The following is a 20,320-nucleotide window of genomic DNA, read 5'->3' as shown; positions in this document are numbered from 1 at the left end:
TTAAATTTAAATAGATATTTTTGGAAGCACATTTTATTTTTTTTGAAAACAAGAAAAAAGAAAAAAAGACTGGACGCCATGGAAGACGGCTGGACGGTGGTGCGTTATGGCCGCCGCCGCCAACGTGACCGCCAAGTCTTCTGGGACAGGTACGGAGGACCGCAGGGAGGGATGGACCGCGCACGCTCCTTTTCCTCCCGGAGAAGGGATTATTTTCCCCATCCTAACCCTAACCCTAACCCCTAACCCCCCTAACCCTAACCCTACCCTAACCCTAACCAGAACACTAGGGGAAACAAGTGGCAAGCCCTAACCATAACACTAGGGGAAACCAGTGGGAAAACCTAAGAAAACATCACCAAACACTAGGGAAAACAAGTGGAAAACACTAGGGAAAACAAGTGCAAGTCACTTCCTTTCACTTCACAAAACATGTCAGAAAAGTTAGCAAAAATGCTAATGCTAAGCTAGCCCAATGCTAAGCTACCACCACAGGAAACAGTAGGGACTCACTTCCCTTTACTTCAGGAACCACCTCAGAAAAGTTAGCAAAAATGCTAATGCTAAGCTAGCCCGATGCTAAGCTACCACCACAGGAAACAGTGGGGACTCACTTCCCTTTACTCCAGGAAGCACGTCAGAGAAGTTAGCAAAAATGCTAATGCTAACCTAGCTCAATGCTAAGCTAGCCCAATTATAGCCATGAGAGAACAACAAAGCATCATGGGAACAAGGAAGTAGGCTCCGTTCCATAATTTGCATATATCGCCCATCATGCACCTGAAAAACCAACAACACACAGAACCATGATACAGAAGGGCATGTCTAATGGTGACCTCTGCTGGCAGCCAGCAACAAGTCATACCCTGACTGGCCACCAGGGTACGCTTTACGCTTGGGATAGGAGCCTAAAAGGCAGCCCCCTGCACTCACTGCCTTTCTGGTTCTGGTCCCAGCTACCGTATCTGCCCTCACCCGTCGCTAGGACAGATACGGATCGCATAATTGGCATCCCGGTTCGATTCCGCATCCGTAGATAGGTCACATGACTATGTTCGGTCACCTGACCAAAAATATTTCGTCACATGTTAAGTCACCGATCCCTGACATGTTGGGTGTCTAACGACCCGGCAGGGCCTGAGGAGTACAGTGGTGGTCAAGTAAGCCCATTCAGACACTGCTATCTTCAACTTTGACCTTTTTATTTTGTCAAATTTTGACCGATTTTGCCTAAGTCCAGAACCGTTGGTGCTATCGACATGGGGTCTTCACCAGGGTGTCCGGAGGACCCCAAAACCCCCCCATAGACGCCACTTTCATCCCTCTATGACACTTACTTTTCGAGTTATTCCATTTTATTTCGTCAACTACTGGCTATTACCCCCTAACCTAACCCTAACCCCTAACCCTACCCTAACCCTAAACCTCCAAACCTTAAATGAGCACTTGATCAGAAACATGCCCTATATCCCCCTCTTACCAGAGGAGGATTTTGAGACCGAGATTGACGATGTACACTGGACCAGTGACACCGCAAGGGCAATGTTCGAACATTGGATGTCGACACTAAACTCTACTGCCCCTTGAGCCTGGAACGAGAGGGGGCGGAGGGCTCGCAGTCCGTCCAGGCTCAGGAAGTAGTGGTATTAGCAAAGAATTTTAAACTTACTGACCCACAACGTAGGTTGCTCAGTAGAGGATTGACATATGTCCCAACCCTCGACATAGGCAAGGATGGTAGGGATCAATTTCAGCTGGATATGCAGAACTATCATAGGAAGATTAAATTGGCAACTTATTATAGGAACTCTAAAAAGCGGAAGAAACTTCCTTTTATTGGAACTTCAACTTGGGAACCTGCATGGAATTTAATACCAACCCCAGTCCAAAATTTAATTCATACAGATGTAGACGTCTTTAAAAACCATTATAAATCTCAGACTGAGAAACGCAATATTTCATGGCAGGAAGCTAAAGCTCTACGAGAGTTAATAAATACAAAGCATATTGTAATCAAGCCAGCTGATAAAGGCTCAGCTGTTGTCATAATGAGTAGGGAACAATACATGTTCGAGGTTGAAAGACAACTCAACGATCCGGTATATTATAAAAAATTGACAAAACCTATGTACATGGACACGGTTCCCATAGTGATTGACATTTTGGATACGTTAAAAAAGAAAAAATTCATAAATGCAAAGCAAAGACAGTACTTAATTGGAAATTTTGAGCCCAGAGAGCGGCGATTTTATATTTTACCAAAAATTCATAAAGATCCACATAAGTGGACGGTCCCATTTGAAATACCTCCCGGCAGGCCGATAGTTTCGGACTGCGGGAGTGAAACATATTTGATAGCCGAATATTTAGATTATTATCTTAATCCTTTGTCCGTTACTCATCCTGCCTATGTCAAGGATACCTATCATTTTATTGAGATGGTTCGAGGTTTAACCCTCACATCTGATTTCGCATTCTTTAGTATGGATGTAGATAACCTATACACCAATATTCCCATTGAAGCGGGAATCAATTGTGTTAGGAATGCCTTTAAAAGTCATCCAGACCCCAAACGTCCGGATCAGGAACTTTTGAAGTTACTGGAAATTAGCTTAACTAGGAACGATTTTGTTTTTGACGAAAAGTATTATCTTCAGGTGAAAGGCACGGCAATGGGCAAAAGGTTTGCCCCGGCCTATGCCAACATCTTTATGGCCAATTGGGAGAACGAAGTATTAGCCAAATGTGGGACGAAACCAAAGTGTTATCTCAGATACTTAGATGACATTTGGGGTATCTGGACGGAATCACGTGAGGAATTTGAGAACTTTGTGGAAATTCTCAACACACACGATCCATCAATTACGTTGAAGAAGGAATTTGAGGAAAACTCGATTGATTTCCTAGATACCACGGTGTTTAAAGGACCGGATTTCTTAAGGACACGTAAGTTAGATATTAAAGTGCATTTTAAAACAACTGATACGCACGCACTACTCCACAAGAAAAGTTTCCATCCGACACAATGTTTTAGAGGAATTGTGAAAGCACAGCTCTTACGGTTTGATCGGATTTGCACGAGACGAGTGGAGTTTTTTGAAGCAGTAAGGACTCTTTTTAGGGCCTTGAGGAACAGAGGTTACCCTAGGTCCTTTCTTAGGGAATGCTTCAAGACCTTTAGGGAATCTAAAACATTGGATGATCGGAATTTGATTCCACTGATTATGACTTATTCGAGTATTTCCAAGGTTTTAAATGGGAAGTTTAAAACTAATTTTGACGGGGTTCCAGATATAGAGCAATTTGTTCCTTCGTCTAAGGTTATCTCAGCCTATAGACGGAGTAGGAACTTGCGGGATTTTTTGGTTAAAGCTAGATTGCCATCTTTAACTTTGCGGAAACCACAGATATTGGAGTCCCAATTTGTTAGACTTAAGTTCGTCAAGAGTGTTGAGAAAAAAGTGTTTCGGGTTGAGCAAGGTTTCAGCACCAACTCGAAGAATTGTATATATGTCATTTTTTGTTCAAAATGTGGAGTTCAGTATATTGGAGAAACCAAGAATACATTGTCCACACGTATGATGCAACATCGATACAATGTGAAGAACAAGAAGGAAACAGAAACTCTTTTGGTTAAACATTTTTTAATTCATGGTGAAGAAGCGATGAGAATGGCTGGCTTGCAAAGAAATGTGAACTGGACGGATTGGGAACGTAAGAAGAAGGAAAAGTATTGGATTTTTTTGTTGGGTACAAAAGAACCATCTGGCCTAAATATGCAAAATTAATGTAATTTCTAATCCAAAATTAGTTCGCAATTTGACCCAATTCCTGATCCCAAATTATTAGTCCAACCCTATTTGGAATTTACCCAAGTCTGGTCCAAATTTGTATCATCCTAACCCTTTATCCCCAACCCGGTTCCTTTTCCTAACCCTAACCCCTTCCCCCTTTACCTCCTATCCCCTCCCTTTCCCTAACCCCAACCCTTTCCCTTACCCTAACCCTAACCCCACCCATGATCCTTTTCCCTAACCCTAACCTTTCCCCCTTCCCCTAATAACCCAAATTGGCTCTATGTCTAACCCTAATTCTAAGTTGGATTTGTTAAAAAAGGTAAAAAATTATAGTGTTAAACTAATAATAGTTAATTCATTTTTATAATGTCAAAAAATAAATATTAATTCACACACTCAAATATTAAATAAGCATTGACATTAATAAATAAATAAATACATTTAAACAGTATAATACAATTTTTTTCAATTCATATGATATAATTCATTGTAGTACGATTGGATGAACACATACAAAGTTAAAACCTAATTTTATAAGACGACAGGAACACTGAAACAACATTATTAAAAACGAACGGTAAAAAAACACATTACAGACCAGAGGGTATAAAAGGAGCGCAGGTAGGAGAGAGAGCTCATTCTGCTTTCGACAGCCGAACGGTGCACATCTCCAGCAGCCAGCCATTGTTTTGAGCGCTTGGATTTTAGTTGTTTTTATTTTCTTTCGTGCCTCACAGGCCTGAGGAAGACCTCTCAAGGTTGAAACGTTGCCTGAGGCACGTTTGATTTTTTTTTCAACCGGAAACCACGGTTTTTTGTTTTTAGGGATTTTTAAGCCCCTGTGCTCTCTTTTAGTTGTTTGTAGATTTTTTTTACCACACAGCCAAACAGGCGGTTTTTGTTTTAAGGGATTTTTAAGCCTTTGGGCTCTCTTTTAGTTGTTTGCAGCCAAATAAAAGGTTTTTCTTTTAGGGGATTTTTAAGCCTTTGGGCTCTCTTTTAGTTGTTTGAGCCCCTTTTGGGTTTCACTTTTAGTTGAAGAAAACAATTCATTTTTTTACATTTCATTTACATTAAAAAACATTTAAAAATTTAAAAACAAATACTTAAAAACCACTCGTCATGGCGGACGAGTGGCAAGTAGTTCGCTACGGAAGGCGGCGCCAGCGCCTCTTCCTTGACAACCCGGACAGGGATCGGGGGTTCTCCCGTGGGATGGCCCGTGCACCTTCCTTCTACCCTCGTAGGAGGAATCAATTCCCTTATCCTAACCCCTAACCCTAACCCCCTAACCCTAACCCCTAACCCTCATCATACCCTAACGTTAAACTAATGAGACAATAAAAGGATAATAAAATAAAAAGAAAAGAAAAGGAAATGTAACAATAACAATAAATAATAAAAGAATAGAAAATGAATAGATAATAAATGACCGTAAAAATTCAAAAAAAAGAAACAAGACATAACTTGGAAATCAAAAATTACACATAAAAACAAAATTAAAATTTGAAAAATAGGAAATAAACAACTGACAAAAACTTGTGGCGTAATAACGAGGATAGGAGTACAATAGATGGGCAATTTAATATGTATAAAACTTAAAATGCCAGAAATAAAAGACTAAATATAGGCATTTATGCAAGGGGGATGAACCTAGGTTGCTGTCTCAGGGTCTCCTGGGGGCTACATGGCCATCCTGTAGTGACAATGACAAACAACAGATAATAGATGAAAGTAAAACCTGAAGAAGCTGAAAAACTAAATGTAGGTGTTTGTGCAAGGGGGAGGGACCTAGGTTGCTGTCTCAGGGTCTCTTGGGGGCTACATGACCATCCTCAAGCGACAACGAAAAAACAGATAAGATAAATGTTTAATAATAGTAAAACAACAGGTAAGTCACTAAATAAAGGGTACCATATAATGGGAAGTGACCAAAAGTGCTGTCTCAGGGTCTCCTGGGGGCGAAACGGTCACTTTTCAGGGTAAGAAAGAGGACTGAGAAGGGGAAGGGGAATGGGGGACTACGCATGGCGTGCGGTGGCCCGTGCATTTCCAGTAGCCCTCTATCTAACCACCCAGTTGTCGGACGAGGTGGGGAGGGTTCACTGCGTTCTCTTTCACAAATCCTAACCCTAGAACACAAAGACAAACAGTCAGAAGTCATGAAAAAACAAAGTAGGAAAGTAAGACAAAGTCACAAAAAAAAAACAAGTAGGAAACAAGGAAAGGACATAAAAGGAAGGGGGTGCCATAAAGATAAACATGAATAACGAACAAAGGACGGGATGTCAAAACAGCAAGGGGTGCCATGAAAATCAACAATAAAGAAAACAAGTGGAGAAATTAAGAAAAATAGACAAAGAGAAAGTGACGAAAAACAATCAGAGAAAGAAAAGTAAGAAACAAAGATAAAGAGAAAAGTAGACAAAGAGAAAGTCACGAAAAACAAACAGAGAAAGAAAAGTAAGAAACAAAGATAAAGAGACAAAAAGCAAGAGAAAACATAAGTATAGTAAGACAAGGAAGTTAGGAAAAGAGAAAAACAGAAAGAAAAGTAAGAATTTTTAAGAAACACAAGTTGGAAACCCAAGAGTGGGAGGAGCCAAGAAAGAGTATAAAAGCCAAGAGAGGCACAGACAAGACAGAAGTCAAACAGACACGAGACAACACACATTGGGCCAGCCTGAAGAAGGCAAAGAAATGAGGAAAACGTCGTGAACGGCCCAATGATGTACAATGCGCATACACCCAAGATGGGTAATTTTTTGAAACAGGGCAGGGACATCACCACCCGGCCCCAGCGATGGCCCGTAAATATATATATAATTAGTTAGTTAGTTAGTTAGTTAGTTGTGGCTATGGATTGAAAATACCCCCCACCCCTCCCCTAACGGCTGCACCTCCCGAAGAATTTTGTGTGGGCTCTTATCTCACTTTTTTATTTCAAACAATCAACAGAAAATTTCACAGACATATTTTTATATAAGGTTTTTAAGGCTGTGGTGTTAACTTTAAAGTAACATGAGCCCAGCCGCAGCAGCAACGCTAGGCTAACACTAACTAGCTAGCAAGATTATAAACCTGGTGCTAAACTAAGAGAAGCCACAAAATCAGTTTGAATAAGAGTAAACATTTACTCACCAAGTCAGTGTATCAGGTAAAGATCCACAGCAATGACAACAATAATATCTTGAGCTGAGCTTTTCCAGGTTTGCTCAACATATTCCATAACAAATGCACCATGAACATGCGGACTGATCCGAGAGGGAGGAGGATGGTAGTGACGGGGCATTTTCAAAACACATCTTTCTCCTTCCACACTGAGAAGGAAAACTTCCATCTTGCTTAGTTTTTCTAAGTTAAGATAACTCAAATAAATTGAGTTTATCAGCGTTTTTGCATAAAAAGTACTGGTAACTTATTTAAATTGAGTTCTAATAACAAATTGATAAAAACTGAGTTCAGCCTATTTAATATTTTTAATTAAACACAATATTACAGTTTACAAACTGTAAACTCTGTAACAAACATGATCTGTAATTGTTTTAAAACTCAGCAGACGGCTTCATGATTGGCTTGAGGACAGGACACAAAATACAGGGTAACCGTAATATGTTCTCAGGACACCTGAATGGAGACTTTGCTGTGGCTGAGAAATAAAAATGAGGTCAAGTAGGATGTTCTTGTCTGTAGTGGCAGAAGTGATCAGCTGTGAATACCCTCTAGACTGGAAATGCTCCAGAATCTATTTTCTTCCACTCTGTAACTGGTTCTCATTAAAATCTCCACACACAATTATTGGGTGACAGTCCATTGTTTCAGACTTTCAGACTTACCAGGTTTTGCATGAATGGTGTCAAACTGGAAGTCTGTACACAACCGCAATGAGCGCAGGGAACTAAGAACTCAACCTGAACCTGACAATGATTCCTCACACAGCAACTCCACCACCACTTCTGCTGGCCATGTGAGGAAAGTTTGTGTAGGACACATGTCTGTTGCATCTGAACATGGTGTAGCCGTCCAAATGAAGACTGTCTGCAACAAAGGAGCCTTGGAGGTGAGACTCTGTGAGACACAAAACATCTGCTGAACACACTTCATGATGACTGTTGATGTCACTTATGTGAGATGGCAAACCCTCTGTATTGTGATGGAAGAGTGTCAGGTCTGCTGGCTGTTTCTCTGACCTGAAGAAGAGGCATCATTTCCTCAATGCTGGCTTGTCTCATGGTTTGGAGCGCTGCAGTTACCTCTGGATTGGCATAAATCTCATAAATTGGTGTAATTGTCATTCAAGTCCTGTAAATACAGTCCACTGAGAGACGTCACCCTGCTGAGAGCAACATAAGCCATAGCTGGTTCAAAAATGTTCTTCATTGAAGCTACAGCTTTCTGTGTTGTCTGCACAATTGGTTTTGTGAATTGTGCAGGCAAATGCTAGCTTTACAGGAAACTGTCTGCGTACTGCCCCTTTAAACTTCAGAGTCTTCTCTGCTGTGCAAATCAGATGTTGCATTAGCACTGTGGTTGTTTCTTACAGACTGTTGGTTGCCCATTCTGAACCCCAGTTTAATTACGTGTCCATCATTTTCAGATCTCACCACCTTTATCAAAAGCACCGTTGACCAAACCGTTTAGTGTGTCCAGGTTTCTGGTCAGCATCAGTCGAGCTCCTTCAGCAACATTCAGGGTGTCGGGTGTCACTTCGCCCACCTGTAAATGGTTTGTCTATGTTCAATTCAGCCTGTACGTTTATCCTTCTAGAAATCATCTGCATTGATGATTAAAATGTTTGAAGCTTCTTGAGGGTCTCTGTGTTATGGGATTCAATTGGTGGCATAAATGTGTAAGACCTTGATTGGATATTCTTCTGGTACAGTCACAGCCTGTGACAATAAATCTCTGTCACACAGAAATCTGTCTTTTCCTTGACTCTGATCCTGTTCAACATCTCTGCAAAGGCCACATCATCTTTCTGACGCATGATCTCGGTTAGAGTCAATCTGTTCTGGATCATAAACACAGAGAGGTTTAGACTGTTGCACTGGTGGCAGCTGGTAAAAATCTCCAACGGCTAAAACTGACACTCCACCAAAAGGTCTCTGAGTGCCTTTGATTTTTTTCAGTCTTGCATCCACAAAAGCAAAAAGGGGTTTTGAAACCATCCAAATATCATCGATAACAATAATTTCTGCATTCATAAGCTCCAATCTGACCTCATCCAGTTCACCCAGACTTCTGGGTAGTTTGAGTAGGGAATGTAGAGCCATTGATTGAAAAAGCTGCTGCCCCAGTAAATGAACTCAGTAAAATGGATTTGATATGACTGCTTCTTCTGCAGTCTGCTCAGAATCTTTGATGCTTCAAAGATCGCGGCGGTAAGAGACATTTCGAGCAGAGGCTCCAGCTATCCATTTAATCCAATAATAACCCAGTCACAGCAAAACATGACGCCATGAAGTACAATCTAATTGGAGAACCGAGCACCCTCTCGCTGGACGTGTTTTTCTCCCTAATTTAAGGTTTTCTTTTAATGACATCGTTGACATTTCTCAACAAAAACACATCAAAGTGTCACTGATAATTCAACAATAAAATTGCTTCTTGTTTTTGCCATCACACATTTTCTGAGGTCATTCAGGATCAGAAAGTGTGCAGATTTGACGTACACAATGCTTTGTTAGGTTTATTATTTTCATTTCACACATAAAACACATTTATAGATTCATTCACCACTCCCTCAGTTTTGGATGCGCTCGGCTCCAACCAATCAGACCAATTTATGCTAACGGCCCACTAATCCCATAACTGCACACTACCCATAATCCTCAACCGCCGTTGCTATGCAAATGAAGAAAACCAGCAGCTATGCGCTACTATTCCTATTATTCCTTTATTTATTCTAAAATAATAGCCAGTCATAATTATTATCATAATACGAAAGTAAACTGGCCCAGTGTTTAATGATGTAAAAGCCTTGACTTGAAGTATGCACTCTGTTTGAGTTTGAGACATCTCTTTTCATCCAGTAGGAAACTGCACAGGAAATGTCATGGCTTCCAAATGAGGAGTTCTGAAAAAACTAACAGGATTGTTTCTTTCTGCTGGAGCCACACAATATGTGTTATCACTGAAACAGAGAATCTCCTCTGAAATGTCTACAGGCTGCAGACAACTTTCTAGAGCCTCCATTGTTCAAATCACTTTCTGGATCCTCTGGATTCTGTTCCTCTGGTTGTTCAGACCATAGAGAAAAGAATTACAGTAATCCAGACAAGATGTGACAAGAGCATTGACAAGTATGGCGGTACTGTGTGGTGTGAGTGAGGGACGAAGACGGTTAATATTACAGAGATGTAAGTAGGAAGACCGAGTGATATTATTTATATATACTAACTTCCCTTTTTCTCATTTATCTATCAAAACTCACCCCTTACGCGTATTCCACTAACTCTTATTTACAGCAAGAATTATTTTTATATTTACATGGCATGGCAGACCGTGGGGATAAGGAAGGTAAGCATTGGTAAGCCATGGTAAGCATTGTCAGGCAAACTACTGAGTACCGTTGCTGCTAGTGATGTGCGAATCATGAACGAGTTGTTCAATACTCGAGAATCACTTTACTGACTCGTGAATCATGATTCACAAGCCCAACTGACTCATTCCTGTTGCTGTTAGCAAACTAATTTATTTAGTAGAAATATATCTAGCTTATAATTAAAATTGTGTGGAAAAAAACAACAGCCAGTTTCTTAACAAAAACATTTCTGCTCTGAACTCGAAAAAAAAAAACCTGAGTAGAAGCTCACATCAAGACAATAGCTCCTCAGTTCACAGTAGCATCGCTCAGCTAACTTGCAAACAGCACATTTGACTCACTCACCCCCTCTCTCCTGGCTTACAGCTTCTTCTTCTTCTTCTTGGTTGGCAACCAATGTTAAGGAGCATTACCGCCCCCTGGCTCACAGCTCAGTGGACATTTAGATGAGAAAATATATATTTGACACATTTGAGGAAAATACTAATAAAATAAAAAGTAATTAAATAAAATAAATGTTCCCTTTAGAAATCTTAATTTTTTTTGCTCTATAAAAATAGCTATTTTTCGTTTTCAATCACTCATCTTAGCAGTAGGATTTACATGAAACTGGAATAGCTTTATGCATACTTTTTTCCACACTGACTTTCAGGCTTCTTTAAATTCAGCCATTTGTAGGTAGATACATTTTCATCATACAATGTGCATCCTTCTGTTCCTAACTCATTACCTAGTCCATATCATTATAGATATCAAGCATGAATTTTTAGAGACCGCATGTTCCTTTATTTTCTGCATTTGCACAAGCTTTTTTTGACAGGAAATCTTCAATCCATATAAAAGCCCAGTGATATGAAAAAGAGAGGGACGTCTGATAGGAGCTTTAAAAAAAAAAAATAATAATAATAATAATAATAATATTAAAAGAAAGAGAATAAATCACTGACAAGTGTTAGAGCTTCGTTTTATTTCCAGCAGTGTATGTGTCATTAGGTTTCCTGTTTTTGATCATCCAGAAACAAACATGGTTTAACAACGTTCAAGTGGTGCCTTTTGTTCAGAATATTTTGTAAAAAATGGTGTGTATATATATATATATATATATATATATATATATATATATATATAAACAATGACATGTGATGAAGGTGAAAAGCTCTGCTGGTTTCATCTGTTTCTATAGTCCCAAAACACTAGTTATTACAGTTACACATTATTCACATTTCTAAAAAAAAATTCTATGCTTAATAAACACTGGAAAACTTTTTACAAATATCGAATAAATTATACTGAAAAAGAATCTAAAGAAATTCTGCAAACATGATTTATGACAAAACAGTGACATCTTCTGGCCATGTTTATGACAGCAGGACAGGCAGTGTTATTTCTATTCATGTTTAACTGTGAAAAACTGAAGAAAAGTTTTTATTTCAGTCAAATTTAATGCTGTATTTTTTGTATCTTAACAAAATTTGGTCTTTTGGGCACTCAGTCCTATTTCCTGGGAATGAACTTATGTGAACCCTTTAGATAAACGGCAGCCAATTTCAATACAGTGGGTAACAGGAACTAAATGGGCTCTTTGTAGACTGCATCAGAACACAAAGCAGAAGAAATGGGGTCTAACATTATTTGATGTAATTAATGACAGTCACAGTTCTTCACTGCAGTACAATGAATATTTCAAAGGCAGTTCCTGTTGCATTATCTGGTTGGATTGTAGGTAATCTGATTACCAACCACCAGGTCACATGTAAACTACATTTCAGTGTGTTGCACTCCTCTGTCAGACATGGCAGTTATAATATTACTGTTTTATTACATCACTAACATACATAAATTTAAAAACAACACATCATTGTGCCGCTGGCTTACATGCGCCCCACAGCAGACCTGATCTGCTCCAGCTGTCAGAACAGACTCTACTACAGTCAGTTACTCTGGTTTTCCCTTTAATAAAATGCAGATCTGGAGCAAATAAAACATCTGTTGGGGTTAACTATGTCTGAAACAGGAGGTCTGAAAGATATAGGCAGTAAAACCAGTGAAATGTCCCACTTCTCCAGAGTTGATCACTTCTTTAGAGTCTGAACAGACAGAGATAAGATCAGGTCCATGTTAAAAAGTATCCAGAACTGGAGACCAATTGCCAGTGTAAACCCAGTTTGTGGTGTTCATGGCAATTGTTATGTCTGGTTACTCTGACACTTTGACCCGAAAAGTGACGCGACCCAGAAATTTGTCTCGCTCATCATCATTGCGGAGGTTAGAACCCTCAACTTTACACTCCACCGTCTGCTCGATGTTATAGTCTTCTTTTGTGAACAATAACTTGACTGCAACAAGCGGTTGCACGTAGTCAGGCTGTAAACGGAGAGAGAGGTTGTTAGCTGTAGCTCATAGCCATCTTCTTGGCTTAACCTCATCTAACTGGAGTCTTCTGCAGCCTTTGCCAGCAATTTTATTGAAGTTATCCAACTAAAAATATGGCTGTTGTGTAGTTAATTGTACTGGCAGACCAATCCAAGAAGTCTGAGCTCCAGTTTTCCTGAGTGGTGAACTGTATGGGAGAGAATTATTCAGCTAAATAACACCTTCAACTTACAAACCCAGTCTTGAATACTGGCCAAAAGGATAACTTCAATCTTTGGCATAAAGCTGGGAAACTGAACATGAATAACACTATGCATGCCTGCCACCTCTGCTGAGAAAGCCATGTACTTAGTAAATCAGAACTCAAAGAAAGTTTGGGAGGGTTAGGTTGCAGACAGCCTACAAAGCCTTCATCATCTACTGCATAAATTAAGGACCAGACCAAATTGTGTTATTTGCTACTCGCTCCCAAACCATAAGATAAGATAACCCATAACTTTCTGAATGAATTTCTTTAATTACTTCTTCCAAACCATCAACATGTTTTTTAGACTGCACAAAGAAGTCCTACCATTAGTTAATCCTTCAATCTTAAATATGATCATCCCATCTCTATTAATGGGCTACATACTACAGGCCTAAAAGCTGCCAGTAATCTATCACTTCACCCAGCTCACCAACCTTTATATTATCTCAAAAATTCTTGACAGAGTATTTGTGAAACAGCTAACTTTGATAGAGTATTTGTGAAACAGCTAACTGATCAGAAACCCTTTCTTTTACTTTCTATCACGGTTCAGAACTTTCAGTACAGAAACAGTATAGTCACTGTTACAAATGATGTTTTTGCCTATGGCAGTGGAGTCAACTGTGTGCTTGTCCTGCTAGAGTGCAGTGCAGCATTCGATACAATTTACCATAGTATTTTACATTCTTACAACAATTAGAGCATGCTTTAGGTATGAAACCAACTGTGCTGCAGTGGTTTGTTAATTCATATCTATTGGCCTTTCTTCATTGGCTCCCTATTAAATCCAGAATTGAATTTAAACTCCTTCTCATATGCTCAGTCGTGAATAATTAAGCCTGATCTCATCTTAAAGACTTCACAGTAGTGCATCACCCAAATACAGTACTTTGCTATCACTCTGGGAACCACAAGTACAATGGGAGCCAGAGCCTTCAGGTTTCAGACCCCTCTGTGTCTGCTGCCATAGGCCAAGGCTGCTAGGGGCTTCCCATGATGTATCATTTCTTCACTCACTGTGTTTTTATATACCACTCTGCATTTAATCATTGGTGATTATTAAGTTATGGCATTTGTTATGTCTTCCTCCCACCAACCCCAACCAGTTGCGGCAGATGGCTGCCCAGTTCAATCTCCCTTCAAGCGGCCAGTCCCTGTCACCAAGCTGAAATTCCCAGTCTTATCCATCTCCCTCATCATTCCAATAGCCTGGTCATTTATGTTGATCTAGAGATCAATTGCAGTCATTCTAACAGAATGATTGCATTTACCCCTCTTACCCCTCTGCAGCCTCCTCCTTGTAAGCTTGCAGCTCTTGCAGCAAGACACTAAAAAATAATTAATTTTCTCATGAAATGCATTTTAACTCCGTGAGATTTTATTCCTCCCTTCAGCTCAGTCTTGGGTTCTGTTTGAGTGATTGTGATAAAAGTTGTCATTGTTGTACTGAAAATTTGTAAACCTTGCCTTAAACTGGAGGCACATTCCATGTAAGGTTCTGGTTTCTTTATTTGGTAAGGAATGTTTACTTCCTGCCCTTTATGGGCTCACCTTTGCTTGTATATGGTGGACCGTTAGAGTTCAGGCTTTTTCACTGCAAATTGGAATTCCTCATGCCTCTTATAGGCATTTCTTCTGAGAACTGACAAATCAATTCGTATAACTGTGTATGGACTTTCTTGGCATTTCAGGCTTTTGCAATGTTGCTAATCCTCAAATGTTTCATACTCCTTTAGGCCATGGTAAGATTGGTTCTCTTTTCTTTGAGGGTCCTGCTTTAATTCTGTATACAATAAATTGTGTTCAGTTTAATTAAATTCAGTTTTATCAATATAGCGCCAAATCACAACAACAGTCGCCTCAAGGTGCTTTATATTGTACAGTAGATCGTACAATAATACATACAGAGAAAAACCCAACAATTACAGTGGGGCAAAAAAGTATTTAGTCAGCCACCGATTGTCCAAGTTCCCCCACTTAAAATGATGACAGAGGTCAGTAATTTGCACCAGAGGTACACTTCAACTGTGAGAGACAGAATGTGAAAAAAAAATCCATGAATTCACATGGTAGGATTTGTAAAGAATTTATTCGTAAATAAGGGTGGAAAATGAGTATTTGGTCACCTCAAACAAGGAAAATCCCTGGCTCTCACAGACCTGTAACGTCTTCTGTAAGAAGCTTTTCTGTCCCCCACTCGTTACCTGTATGAATGGCACCTGTTTGACCTCATCATCTGTATAAAAGACACCTGTCCACAGCCTCAACCAGTCAGACTCCAAACTCCGCCATGGCCAAGACCAAAGAGCTTTCGAAGGACACCAGGAAAAGAATTGTAGACCTGCACCAGACTGGGAAGAGTGAATCTACAATAGGCAAGCAGCTTGGTGTGAAAAAATCAACTGTGGGAGCAATCATCAGAAAATGGAAGACATACAAGACCACTGATAATCTCCCTCGATCTGGGGCTCCACGCAAGATCTCATCCCGTGGGGTCAAAATGATCATGAGAACGGTGAGCAAAGATCCCAGAACCACACGGGGGGGACCTGGTGAATGACCTGCAGAGAGCTGGGACCAAAGTAACAAAGGTCACCATCAGTAACACACTACAACGGCAGGGAATCAAATCCCGCAGTGCCAGACGTGTTCCGCTGCTGAAGCCAGTGCATGTCCAGGCCCGTCTGAAGTTTGCCAGAGAGCACATGGATGATACAGCAGAGGATTGGGAGAATGTCATGTGGTCAGATGAAACCAAAGTAGAACTTTTTGGTATAAACTCAACTCGTCGTGTTTGGAGGAAGAAGAATACTGAGTTGCATCCCAAGAACACCATACCTACTGTGAAGCATGGGGGTGGAAACATCATGCTATGGGGCTGTTTTTCTGCCAAGGGGACAGGACGACTGATCCGTGTTAAGGACAGAATGAATGGGGCCAAGTATCGTGAGATTTTGAGCCAAAACCTCCTTCCATCAGTGAGAACTTTGAAGATGAAACGAGGCTGGGTCTTCCAACATGACAATGATCCAAAACACACCGCCCGGGCAACAAAGGAGTGGCTCCGTAAGAAGCATTTGAAAGTCCTGGAGTGGCCTAGCCAGTCTCCAGACCTCAACCCCATAGAAAATCTGTGGCGGGAGTTGAAAGTCCGTGTTGCTCGGCGACAGCCCCAAAACATCACTGCTCTTGAGAAGATCTGCATGGAGGAATGGGCCAAAATACCAGCTACTGTGTGTGCAAACCTGGTAAAGACCTATAGTAAACGTTTGACCTCTGTTATTGCCAACAAAGGTTATGTTACAAAGTATTGAGTTGTATTTTTGTTATTGACCAAATACTTATTTTCCACCCTGATTTACGAATAAATTCTTTACAAATCCTACCATGTGAATTCATGGATTTTTTTTTTTTCACATTCTGTCTCTCACAGTTGAAGTGTACCTCTGGTGCAAATTACTGACCTCTGTCATCATTTTAAGTGGGGGAACTTGCACAATCGGTGGCTGACTAAATACTTTTTTGCCCCACTGTATATGACCCCCTATGAGCAGCACTTTGGCGACAGCGGAAGGAAAAACTCCCTTTTAACAGGAAGAAACCTCCGGCAGAACCAGGCTCAGGGAGGGGCGGGGCCATCTGCTGTGATTGGTTGGGGTGAGAGAAGGAAAAGAGGATAAAGACATGCTGTGGAAGAGAGACAGAGATTAACAAAATTAAATGCAGAGTGATGTATAAACACAAGGTTACTGAAGAAGAAAAACTCGATGCATCATGGGAATCCTGAGCAGCTGAGACCTATGGCAGCATCAGTTCCTACAAATGATCTCTCCTTATGGTTGTTGTGATTTGGTGCTATACAAATAAAATTAAAGGTAAATATTTAAATAAAGCTTAGCAACCTGTATCAAATACTATTCTTGTATTCATTCCTTGTATGTTAAGTAAACTTTGACGCTTTAAAAACTAGAAGTATTGTCAAAGCGAGAGGAAAACCGTTAACGTTAAAGTTGCTCTGACATTTTCCTGCATAAATAGAAAAGTAGAAATAAATCAGATTTTTTTTTGCTACATAAAAATACTTCTGAATAAGTACCCAGCATGCAATATTTACTCACGTGAGACTTCTTCCCGTAGTATGGAAAAAACATCTTATCCAGACGACCCTCAGACGGAAAGTACTGCATCTGCAAGGAAGTGGCTCTCTACGAGAGAGTGAGGCACATATACAGTTCTTCAATTTAATAGTTCGAAAAAGTAATTTCATTTACTACTGAAACTTTCTAATTTGCACTTCTAAAAATGTGGTGAATTCTCCTTTTACGTTTCTCCTCTGCTTCACAGGTGCACCATGGGATATTTGCATGTTGTGGGTTACCTTGGCAGTGCAGTTGATGTAGGGATCTCCTTCTGGTTTCAGGCCGATTACCTGCAGACAGGTTTTTAATTAACATTCACGCAAGTCATTTTTGGCTTTTTTAAAATCAACAAGTGCTTCACTGACCCGGTTCAGCTTGATTATGATGCAGGGTTTCCCCTCCTTGAACCCAAAGCTGGGGTCAGGCAAACCAGAACACTGACGCAGTGTACTTCGTTTAAACTGACAAACCTTCTTTACCGGCTCATTGTCCTGCGTAGTGTATTCGCCCACCATACACAAGTCATTACGCTCCTGAATACTGTCATTATAACCTGAAGAGGAAGAAAGACAAAATGAGGCTTGTATGTCTGAGCAGGGGCAGAGTCGACACTACCGTATTAGACAACACACAGTAAAGTCAATCAACTCTAGATCAGGGGTGGGCAACTCTAGGTGTCTCACCCTGGGTCAACACACCTGAATCAAATGATGAGTTCATTCCCTGGAGAGCCATAAGACATGTTGAGGAGGTCATTTAGCCATTTAAATCAGCTGTGTTGGATCAAGGACACATCTAAAACCTGCAGGACACCAGCCCTCCAGGCCTGGAGTTCCCCACCCCTGCTCTAGCTCTGATCCTACAAACCCATCCATCCATCCATTTTCTTCCGCTAATCTGGGGCCAGGTCGCGGGGGCAGCAGCCCAAGCAGAGAAGCCCAGACCTCACTCTCCCCAGCCACCTCCTCCAGCTTATCCGGGGGAACACAAAAGCATTTCCAGGCCAGCCGAAAGATATGATCTCTCCAGCCTGTCCTGGGTCTGCCCCGGGGCCTCCTCCCGGTGGGACATGCACGGAAAACCTCGCTCAGGAGGCACCAGGGGGATGTCAGATGCCCGTAACACCTCAACTGGCTCCTTTCGATGTGGAGGAGCAGCGGCTCTACTCTGAGCCCCTCCCGGATGGCCGAACTTTCACCCTATCTCTAAGGGAGAGGCCAGCTGTCCTTCGGAGGAAGCTCATTTCCGCCGCTTGTATTCACGATAGTGATGTTCGATTCGTGAACGAATTGTTCAATACTCGATAATCACTTTACTGACTCGTGAATCACGATTCACAAGCCCAACTGACTCACTGACTCATCCCTGTTGCTGTTAGCAAACTAATTCCATTAGTAGAAATATATCTAGCTTATAATTAAAATTGTGGGGGGGGGGGACAACAGCCAGTTTCTTAACAAAAGCATTTCTGCTCTGAACTGGAAGAAAAAACCCTGAGTAGAAGCTCACATCAAGAAAATAGCTCCTCGGTTCACAGTAGCATCGCTCTGCTAACATGCTAACAGCACATTTGAGCTACTCACCCCCTCCCTTCCTGTGCTGAATCGTAAGCATAAGCGAATCACTCAGGACTCACTAACCCCCTCCCTCCTGTGCTGAATCATAGAGCGAACAAATCACTCACTCACTCACTCACCCCCTCCCTCCTGGCTCACAACTTCTTCTTCTTGGTTGGCAACCAATGTTAAGGCGCATTACCGCCCCCTGGCTCACAGCTCAGTGGATATTTAGATGAGAAAATATATATTTGACACATTTAAGGAAAATACTAATAAAATACAAATAAACGAAATAAATGTTTATTAAGCAATTTTGCTAGGAAATTGCTTAATTTTAGAAATGTTTTTGCTCTTTTTTGCTCTATAAAAGTGTTTTTTTTAGAATCATTCATCTTAGCAGTAGGACATGAAAAGAGAAACAAATCAAGTTTGATTGAAAATGTACATATTTTGCACTCTCTGGTCAACTGACTCAGTGAATCAAATGACTCAAAAAATCCGATTCACTTTGGTGAGTGACTCATTAAAACTCGATTCAGTAAAAAGAATCAAATTTACCATCACTAATTCGCGATCTCGTTCTTTCGTTCACTACCCACAGCCCTTGACCACAGGTGAGGGTAGGGATGTAGATCGACCGGTAAATTGAGAGCTCCACTTTTACACTTAGCTCTCTCTTCACCACAACAGACCGGTACAGCGTTCGCAAAACTGCAGCTGCTGTACCAATCCATCTGTCGATCTCCCGCTCCCTTCTTCCCTCACTCATGAACAAGACCCCGAGATACTTGAACTCCTCCACTTGGGGCAGGGTCTCTTCCCTGATCTGGAGTGGGCACTCTACTCTTTTCTGGCCTACAAACCATTTCACTTTATCAATATTTCTTTGATTTATCGGTCAGCCTTCTGCCAGTGTAGCTCAGGACTCTTACATGAGCTTCTTCATCCGTCCTGTTGGAATTCTTTTGTCTTTGAACATGTTTAATACAGTTTCGAATCACTGCAAGCACATGTAATTCAGACAGCCACAGAGCTTTATCAATCCATGATACTGCCTGCACTGTGTTTCACAGATGGATGGCATGTTGGCTGTGAGCATGCAGTTATCCAACCTCAGATGTGCTGCGGTGTTTATGTGAAAAGCAATGCTTCTTCTGTGGTTTACATACATTAACACGACTTTTCAGGGTTGTTTGATCCTGTCTGCTGGACAGACATCTGCTGCTAAGGAAAGCAGCAGATGATCTGATCTTCTTGCGCTGTATATAGTTTCTCAGTTTTTACCAGAGTCTGTGCTCAGTTCAGGTAAAATTATTATAGTACTGTTAGGTTTAATTGGCTTCTGTCAAAATGTACATCATCATACTCAAATCCTTACTCTGACATATGCGACTGGAACTAAACACCTAAATGAAGAGCCAGAGCTCAGAGTACATCATGAGTGTACTCACTGATCCACCTCACCAGGATCTACAGCAGAGGTGGAGCCAGACACTTTGTATACCCGGGGCTTAGCCACCTGCTCTTGTTCCATCTCTGTTCTGTCCTCATCCTCCTCTCTCTCCCTCTCTGTTCCTCTCTCTCCCTCTCTGTTCCTCTCTCTCTCTCTCTCTCTCTATTCCTCTCTCTCTCCCCCTCTCTGTTCCTCTCTCTCCCTGTCT

General features: G+C 41.0%; 1 protein-coding gene across 1 annotated transcript in view; it reads right to left on the bottom strand.

The window, feature by feature from the left end:
* Positions 1 to 11,293: 11,293 nt before the first annotated feature.
* Positions 11,294 to 20,320, bottom strand: part of LOC102777918 (sodium/potassium-transporting ATPase subunit beta-3-like) — a 28,305-nt gene continuing 19,278 nt past the window's right edge. Inside the window, exons 4-7 of the mRNA XM_087851379.1 lie at positions 17,466 to 17,653; positions 17,340 to 17,390; positions 17,080 to 17,166; positions 11,294 to 12,705 (exon numbers count right to left, since the gene is read on the bottom strand). Coding sequence (XP_087707505.1) covers positions 12,538 to 12,705; positions 17,080 to 17,166; positions 17,340 to 17,390; positions 17,466 to 17,653 — 494 coding nt within the window. The 3' untranslated portion in view covers positions 11,294 to 12,537. The remainder of the gene's footprint in view (positions 12,706 to 17,079; positions 17,167 to 17,339; positions 17,391 to 17,465; positions 17,654 to 20,320) is intronic.

This window comes from Neolamprologus brichardi, chromosome 14 (genome assembly GCF_056152115.1).
Source record: "Neolamprologus brichardi isolate AB-2024 chromosome 14, ASM5615211v1, whole genome shotgun sequence".
NCBI classification, from domain to species: domain Eukaryota; kingdom Metazoa; phylum Chordata; class Actinopteri; order Cichliformes; family Cichlidae; genus Neolamprologus; species Neolamprologus brichardi.
Note: the sequence above shows the minus strand (reverse complement) of the source record. Positions and strands in the feature narration are given on the sequence as shown.